Source organism: Salvelinus alpinus, chromosome 7, assembly GCF_045679555.1.
Source record: "Salvelinus alpinus chromosome 7, SLU_Salpinus.1, whole genome shotgun sequence".
Lineage (NCBI taxonomy): Eukaryota > Metazoa > Chordata > Actinopteri > Salmoniformes > Salmonidae > Salvelinus > Salvelinus alpinus.
In genome coordinates this window covers 5,946,986-5,956,309 of record NC_092092.1, presented here as the reverse complement: position 1 = coordinate 5,956,309, position 9,324 = coordinate 5,946,986, and the positions used below count along the sequence as shown (strand labels likewise).

The 9,324-nt window shown below is 40.0% G+C and overlaps 1 protein-coding gene across 11 annotated transcripts in view; it reads left to right on the top strand.

The window, feature by feature from the left end:
- LOC139580358 (histone acetyltransferase KAT6B-like) overlaps positions 1-9,324 on the top strand; it is a 92,743-nt gene that overhangs the window by 57,511 nt on the left and 25,908 nt on the right. For all 11 annotated transcript variants that reach the window (XM_071408960.1, XM_071408959.1, XM_071408962.1 and 8 more), the window contains exons 8-12: positions 1,961-2,076; positions 3,330-3,442; positions 3,637-3,778; positions 5,453-5,614; positions 6,749-6,842. In XM_071408960.1, coding sequence (XP_071265061.1) covers positions 1,961-2,076; positions 3,330-3,442; positions 3,637-3,778; positions 5,453-5,614; positions 6,749-6,842 — 627 coding nt within the window. The remainder of the gene's footprint in view (positions 1-1,960; positions 2,077-3,329; positions 3,443-3,636; positions 3,779-5,452; positions 5,615-6,748; positions 6,843-9,324) is intronic.

Sequence of the window (9,324 nt, the reverse complement as noted above, 5' to 3'; positions counted from 1 at the left end):
AGTGAGGGAAAAAAGTATTTGATCCCCTGCTGATTTTGTACGTTTGCCCACTGACAAAGAAATGATCAGTCTATAATTTTAATGGTAGGTTTATTTGAACAGTGAGAGACAGAATATCAACAAAAAAATCCAGAAAAACGCATGTCAAAAATGTTATGAATTGATTTGCATTTTAATGAGGGAAATAAGTATTTGACCCCTCTGCAAAACATGACTTAGTACTTGGTGGCAAAACCCTTGTTGGCAATCACAGAGGTCAGACGTTTCTTGTAGTTGGCCACCAGGTTTGCACACATCTCAGGAGGGATTTTGTCCCACTCCTCTTTGCAGATCTTCTTCAAGTCGTTAAGGTTTCGAGGCTGACGTTTGGCAACTCGAACCTTCAGCTCCCTCCACAGATTTTCTATGGGATTAAGGTCTGGAGACTGGCTAGGCCACTCCAGGACCTTAATGTGCTTCTTCTTGAGCCACTCCTTTGTTGCCTTGGCTGTGTGTTTTGGGTCATTGTCATGCTGGAATACCCATCCACGACCCATTTTCAATACCCTGGCTGAGGGAAGGAGGTTTTCACCCAAGATTTGACGGTCATGGCCCCGTCCATCGTCCCTTTGATGCGGTGAAGTTGTCCTGTCCCTTTGGCAGAAAAACACCCCCAAAGCATAATGTTTCCACCTCCATGTTTGACGGTGGGGATGGTTTCTTGGGGTCATAGGCAGCATTCCTCCTCCTCCAAACACGGCAAGTTGGGTTGATGCCAAAGAACTCAATTTTGGTCTCATCTGACCACAACACGTTCACCCAGTTGTCCTCTGAATCATTCAGATGTTCATTGGCAAACTTCAGACGGGCATGTATATGTGCTTTCTTGAGCAGGGGGACCTTGCGGGCGCTGCAGGATTTCAGTCCTTCACGGCATAGTGTGTTACCAATTGTTTTCTTGATGACTATGGTCCCAGCTGCCTTGAGATCATTGACAAGATCCTCCTGTGTAGTTCTGGGCTGATTCCTCACCGTTCTCATGATCATTGCAACTCCACGAGGTGAGATCTTGCATGGAGCCCCAGGCTGAGGGAGATTGACAGTTCTTTTGTGTTTCTCCCATTTGCGAATAATCACAGAAACTGTTGTCACCTTCTCACCAAGCTGCTTGGCGATGGTCTTGTAGCCCATTCCAGCCTTGTGTAGGTCTACAATCTTGTCCCTGACATCCTTGGAGAGCTCTTTGGTCTTGGCCATGGTGGAGAGTTTGGAATCTGATTGATTGATTGCTTCTGTGGACAGGTATCTTTTATACAGGTAAGAAACTGAGATTAGGAGCACTCCCTTTAAGAGTGTGCTCCTAATCTCCGTTCGTTACCTGTATGAAAGACACCTGGGAGCCAGAAATCTTTTTGATTGAGAAGGGGTCAAATACTTATTTCCCTCATTAAAATGCAAATCAATTTATAACATTTTTGACATGCATTTTTCTGGATATTTTTGTTGTTATTCTGTCTCTCACTGTTCAAATAAACCTACCATTAAAATTATAGACTGATCATTTCTTTGTCAGTGGGCAAACGTACAAAATCAGCAGGGGATCAAATACTTTTTTCCCTCACTGTACATTATGATATATGCATTACAAGCACATTAAAACCAAATGCATTTACTAGCGAATTGACACGCGCTACAGAACACCGCTCCCCGTCTGCTGTATAAAGAACTGATGATCCACCATGTTTGATTATACACCGCTGATGTGAATGTAACATGCTGTTTGGTTAATGTGACTGTAACAGGCTGTAACATGCTGTTTGGTTACTGTGACTGTAACAGGCTGTAACATGCTGTTTGGTTACTGTGACTGTAACAGGCTGTTTGGTTACTGTGACTGTAACAGGCTGTTTGGTTACTGTGACTTTAACATGGTGGTTGGTTACTGTGACTAACGGATTGTAATGTTTGGTTGCTGTAACAGGCAGTGAAGTGGGGCTGAGGGTGAAGCAGGAACCTGGCTTCGTAGCGGTCTCCAGGGAACACGTCACAGAGGAAGACGTGGAGATATTCACACAGGTCCAAGAGATCTCGTCGCAGGTGAGGAAACTGTTCAAATAAACTCTCAATCACACCTATCACCTCGATCAATACAAGTTAGATCTAGCCTGTAGTTTAACATGAAAAATTCGAAATTAAAGTTTGTCCCAATTTTTTTTCAGACCTGAAAAGTAGTTTAGTGTCAAGAAGGGTCCACATCCCATTGTTGAAGTTGCTGTTTAACCTCTCTTGGGTACGTGAGACGTTAGCGTCCCACCTCTTCAACAGCCAGTGAAACTGCTGGGCGCCAAATTCAAATACAGAAATACTCATTATAAAAATTCAGAAAACAAAACATATTTTACATAGGTTTAAAGATGAACTTCTTGTGAATCCAACCACGGTGTCAGATTTAAAAAATGCTTTACGGCGAAAGCATACCTTACGATTATTTGAGAACATAGCCCACTAGACAAATCATTACAAACAGTAACCAGCCAAGTAGAACAGTTACACATGTCAGAAATAGAGATAAAATTAATTCCTTACCTTTGATGATCTTCATATGGTTGCACTCAGCAGACATTAATTTACTCAATAAATGTTCCTTTTGTTCGATAAAGTCTCTTTATATCCAAAAACCTCTGTTTTGTTCGCGCGTTTTCTTCAGTAATCCACAGGCTCAAACGCAGTCAAAACAGGAAGACAAAAAATTCCTCATTGTATCCGTAAAGTTCATAGAAACATGTCAAACGATATTTATATTCAATCCTCAGGTTGTTTTTAGCCTAAATAATCGCTAACATTTCAACCGGACAATAACGTCGTCAATTTAAAAGGTAAACAAGAAACGCACTCTCTCGGTCTCACGCATGAAAAAGCTCTGTGACACTTTACGGTCCACTCATTCAGACTGCTCTTACTTCTTCATTTTTCAGAATACAAGCCTGAAACGATTTCTAAAGACTTTTGACATCTAGTGGAAGGCATAGAAACTGCAATTTGAGTCCTAAGTCAATGGATACTGTAATGGCATTGAAGAGAAAACTACAACAAAAAATCAGTTATGTTATACTCACAGACACTATTTTAACAGTTTTGGAAACTTTAGAGTGTTTTCTATCCACATCTATGCATATCATATCTTCTGGGCCCGAGAAGCAGGCAGTTTAATTTGGGCATGCATTTCATCCAAAATTTCCGAATGCTGCCCCCTACCCTAGAGAAGTTAAAGATACTGCCTGTGTCAGGCAGTGTCAGACTGTTTGAATGCTTGTGGTACGACATTTTTGTTTTTGTTTTGTCATGTTTAGAGAAATGGAACCATGACCATCACTGACTCTGGACGATTCCCTGCCTTCATAGAGTTTGGGAAGTATTGTATCCAAACCTGGTACTCTTCGCCTTACCCACCTGAATACTCAAGGTAAGCTTCATTTTTTACTCAGCCAAATTAGGACCAATCAATGTTATTAGACCTAGTTTTGAAAACATTGTCCTTGTCCTATAGAAATACTGTATTTTGAGTGCATTATACCAGTGTTCGGATTTACTGTGTTTTCTAGGCTTTTAATTTGCAAGCTGAAATACAAATGGTCCTGTTATGTCTGTCGTTGGCAGATTGCATACGCTTCACCTGTGTGAGTTCTGTCTGAAGTACATGAGAAGCAAGAACATCCTACAGCAACACACCAAGAAGTGTGGCTGCTTTCACCCTCCGGCCAATGAGATTTACAGGAAGGACGACCTTTCAGTGTTCGAGGTCAGAGGTCACTCTTCACAGTAGTAAAGCAATGGTTGTGTCCCAAATGGCAGTATATTCCCTATATATAGTGCAATACTTTTGACCAAATATATATATATATATATATATGTTTCTGGCCATTTTGAGCCTGTAATCAAACCCACAAATGCTGATGCTCCAGATACTCAATTAGTCTAAAGTCTTTAATCAGGACAACAGTTTTCAGCTGTGCTAACATAATTGCAAAAGGGTTTTCTAATGATCAATTTGCCTTTTAAAATGATATACTTGGATTAGCTAACACAACGTGCCATTGAAACAAGAGTGATGGTTGCTGATAATGTGCCTCTGTATGCCTATGTAGATATTCCATTAAAAATCAGCCGTTTCTAGCTGCAATAGTCATTTACAACATTAACAATGTCTACACTGTATTGCTGATCAATTTGATGTTATTTTAATGCACAGACATTTCTAAGTGACCCCAAACTTTTGAACAGTAGTGTGTGTGTGTGTGTGTGTGTGTGTGTGTGTGTGTGTGTGTGTGTGTGTGTGTGTGTGTGTGTGTGTGTGTGTGTGTGTGTGTGTGTGTGTGTGTGTGTGTGTGTGTGTGTGTGTGTGTGTGTGTGTGTGTGTATATATAAAGACAATTAGATCCATTTGAATCCCAGCTTGTAACACAACAACATGTGGAAAAAGTCAAGGGGTGTAAATACTTTGAGGGCACTGAATTATAGTGCACTACTTTGAAGCAGATCCTTTATTAGTGCACTACTTTGAAGCAGATCCTTTATTGGCCTGGTCAAATTGTAGTGCACTACTTTGAAGCAGATCCTTTATTGGCCTGGTCAAATTGTAGTGCACTACTTTGAAGCAGATCCTTTATTGGTCAAATTGTAGTGCACTACTTTGAAGCAGATCCTTTATTGGTCAAATTGTAGTGCACTACTTTGAAGCAGATCCTTTATTGGTCAAATTGTAGTGCACTACTTTGAAGCAGATCCTTTATTGGTCAAATTGTAGTGCACTACTTTGAAGCAGATCCTTTATTGGCCTGGTCAAATTGTAGTGCACTACTTTGAAGCAGATCCTTTATTGGCCTGGTCAAATTGTAGTGCACTACTTTGAAGCAGATCCTTTATTGGCCTGGTCAAATTGTAGTGCACTACTTTGAAGCAGCTCCTTTATTGGTCAAATTGTAGTGCACTACTTTGAAGCAGATCCTTTATTGGTCAAATTGTAGTGCACTACTTTGAAGCAGATCCTTTATTGGTCAAATTGTAGTGCACTACTTTGAAGCAGCTCCTTTATTGGTCAAATTGTAGTGCACTACTTTGAAGCAGCTCCTTTATTGGTCAAATTGTAGTGCACTACTTTGAAGCAGCTCCTTTATTGGTCAAATTGTAGTGCACTACTTTGAAGCAGCTCCTTTATTGGTCAAATTGTAGTGCACTACTTTGAAGCAGCTCCTTTATTGGTCAAATTGTAGTGCACTACTTTGAAGCAGCTCCTTTATTGGTCAAATTGTAGTGCACTTAAGGGAATTGAGTTCCATTTGAGATGCTGCCCCGTGATCATGGTGCTGCATCTGTGTGAAATGTGACTGAATGGTTTTGAGGGACAGGAGGAAAGAATCAACTGGTTGGTTTGAATTTGAACAATGTTCTTATGCTGGTCTTGTTCTGCGTTTAGGTTGATGGAAATGTCAGCAAGCTCTTCTGCCAAAACCTCTGCCTGTTAGCCAAGCTGTTCCTCGATCACAAGACCCTATATTACGACGTGGAGCCTTTTCTTTTTTACATACTAACAAAGAACGACGACAAAGGCTGTCACCTTGTGGGTTATTTCTCCAAGGTGAGGATATTCAATAGCATGAAAAATGTTTGATTAATGCAGTGACACTGTCTTTACTATCTTAGTCATGATTAATGCAATGACACTGTCTTTACTATCTTAGTCATGATTAATGCAGTGACACTGTCTTTACTATATTAGTCATGATTAATGCAATGACACTGTCTTTACTATCTTAGTCATGATTAATGCAGTGACACTGTCTTTACTATCTTAGTCATGATTAATGCAGTGACACTGTCTTTACTATATTAGTCATGATTAATCTAGTGACACAGTCTTTACTATATTAGTCATGATTAATGCAATGACACTGTCTTTACTATATTAGTCATGATTAATGCAATGACACTGTCTTTACTATATTAGTCATGATTAATGCAGTGACACTGTCTTTACTATATTAGTCATGATTAATCTAGTGACACAGTCTTTACTATATTAGTCATGATTAATGCAATGACACTGTCTTTACTATATTAGTCATGATTAATGCAGTGACAATGTCTTTACTATATTAGTTAATGATTGATGCAGTGACACTGTCTTTACTATATTAGTCATGATTAATGCAATGACACTGTCTTTACTATATTAGTCATGATTAATGCAGTGACACTGTCTTTTCTATATTAGTCATGATTAATGCAATGACACTGTCTTTACTATATTAGTCATGATTAATCTAGCGACACTGTCTTTTCTATATTAGTCATGATTAATGCAATGACACTGTCTTTACTATATTAGTCATGATTAATGCAGTGACACTGTCTTTACTATATTAGTCATGATTAATGCAGTGACACTGTCCGTACTGTATTAGTCATCTTAAAAGCTAAATGTATTCACAAGGGATTGTGCGCGTTCATGTACGTGTGTGTGTTCACATTTGTGTGTGTGTGTGTGTGTGTGTGTGTGTGTGTGTGTGTGTGTGTGTGTGTGTGTGTGTGTGTGTGTGTGTGTGTGTGTGTGTGTGTGTGTGTGTGTGTGTGTGTGTGTGTGTGTGTGTGTGTGTGTGTGTGTGTGTGTGTGTGTGCGCGCGTGTGCTTTAGACAAGGACAGCGACAGGTGCAGTAAATTGCCAGCTTCAGCAGAGCTCTGACATACGTGATTTGTTTCCCCTTCCCTCAGGAAAAGCTTTGCCAGCAGAGGTACAACGTCTCCTGTATAATGATCATGCCTCAGTACCAAAGACAAGGCTTTGGAAGGCTCCTCATTGATTTCAGTAAGTCCCTTAATGCGTTCTAAGAACATAAAACTCAATGCCGGCTTGATTCTAGAATGCTTGCCTGATTTTTTAAAATGTTTCCTCAGGCATAGATTTGTGTCAGTCAAGTGCTTGTGAATTCATTGAAATGTGTAAATCAAAGGCAATTTATACTGATCAAAAAATATAAACGCAACATGTAACAATTTCAAAGATTTTACTGAATTACAGTTCATATAAGGAAATCAATCAATTGAAATAAATTCATTAGGCCCTAATCTATGGATTTCACATGACTGGGAATACAGATACCTTAAACTAAATGGGCCTCAGGATCTCAACATGGTATTTCTGTGCATTAAAATTGCCATTGATAAAATGCAATTGTGTTAGTTGTCTGTAGCTTATGCCTGCCCTTACCATAACCCTAACGCCACCATGGGGCACTGTTCACAATATTGACATCAGCAAACTGCTCGCCCACATGACCCCATACATGTGGTCTTCGGTTGTGAGGCCAGTTAGACAAACTGCCAAATTCCCTAAAATGAAGTTGGAGGTGGCTTATGGTAGAGAAATTAACATTCAATTCTCTGGCAACAGCTCTGGTGGATATTCCTGAAGTCAGCATGACAATTGCACACTCCCTCAAAACTTGAGACATCTGTGACATTGTGTTGTGACAAAACTACACGTTTTAGTGGTCTTTTATTGTCCCCCAGCACAAGGTGCACCTGTGTAATGATCATGCTGTTTAATCAACTTCTTGATATGCCACACCTGTCAAGTGGATGGATTATCTTGGCAAAGGAGAAACAAACGCTCACTAACAGGAATGTAAACAAATGTATGCACAAAATTTGAGAGAAATAAGCTTTTTGTGCGTATGTAAAATTTCTGGGATCTTTTATTTCAACTCATGAAACATGGGACCATGTTGCGTTTATATTTTTGTTCAATGTACTTGCATAAGAGTATGTTTTCAATAATATAATCAGGATGTTCTGGTGTACTTCTGAAAGCAACTGCTGCCTAAAGACGGCATCGTGCTTAGGTGCCAGATTTGGACAGTTTGTCATAGTTATTTTATTAGTACACTCTTTTTCTCTTTGGAGGAGTGGTGCGTGTGCGTGTGTGTGTGTGTGTGCGCGCGCGCGAGCGTGCGTTTGTACGTAGAAGAGATGTAATGGAGCGTTTGATTTCTTGCCCATTTTGTTCACTATTGAGACACATTAAGAGATGCAGCGAGAGAGAGAGAGGGAGGGAGAGAGAGAGGGAGAGAGAGAGGGAGAGAGAGAGGGAGAGAGAGAGGGAGAGAGAGAGAGAGAGCTAGAGAGAGAGGGGCTGGATGTGTGATATTGACAGTGTGTTGATAACAGGGAGAGAGGGATTAAGAAGAGATTGAACACAGCTGAGTTCTGAGCTCAAAGAGGGCTTTATTGGAAAATGAGGTGTGTCCTAAATGTCACCCTATATAGTGCGCTACTTTTGACCAGGGTCCTACAGGACTGTAGTGCACTAACTAGGGAAAAGGGTGCCATTTGGACTGTACACTGTGGCTTTGGAAGTTGTTCAGATTAAAAAATGTTCTGCTTTTATTGTATTGTATTAGAGAAACACTGTCTCAGGTCGCTTCGCTGCGAGAGGGAAAGCATTAGCTTCGTTTGCCAGCGTGAATAATGCATTTTTTCCCCCCTTCTCTCTAATCATTACCCCCAGTGGATTCTGAATAGGCTCTTTTTTGTTTAGATTTACAGATGGTAAATCACATCAAATACATTTAGTAAAACACACAGAATAAAATATGACTTATTCGTGTTACGATATTATTTTCTGTGATTTACTGTGATTTCTGTTCTAGCTGCATATTTATTTATTTGGGTAAATTATTGACTATTCTCTCCTTTCTCCTGAGCTTCGGGTAATGAATATTGTCATAATGACTGGAATATTATGTATTCAGTGTTTGGTAATTAGATGTGCTTGTTTGTTTCCTGGTAGTGGGTGCACACATTAAAAGACATTCATTAATTTCAAGCTGCTTATAATGGATGACCCTTGACAGGACAGCTCTAAAACAAATTACATACAGACACCGCTACCTTTTTACGTTTATTTTTTTCTTTTTCTCTCTCTTCATCTCTAATAAGTGCCGCCTTTTGTGAGAAATGACATCCAGCTGCTGCTCCTCCATTTGTTCTGTGGCTTTGTTTCCTCTCCCCCCCCTCTTCTCCTCTCCCTCTTCCTCTCCATCTCCTTTTGTTGCCCTTGGCAGCATGTATCATAGCTGACAGAGGTTGAAGGAGAGGGAAACTGATTGCCTCCCTTTCTGCTGTTTGAAGGTGAAAATGGATCTGCTCCTCAACACAGGATGTCACGTCATATTATGAATGTCATTTTTGACAGGACGGAGATTGAAATGAAATCTTAAGACATGCAGCTGTCTCTGGCTAGCATGTGTTTTTGTCTTTTTAGGTTACATACTAGCCTACTTTCTCAC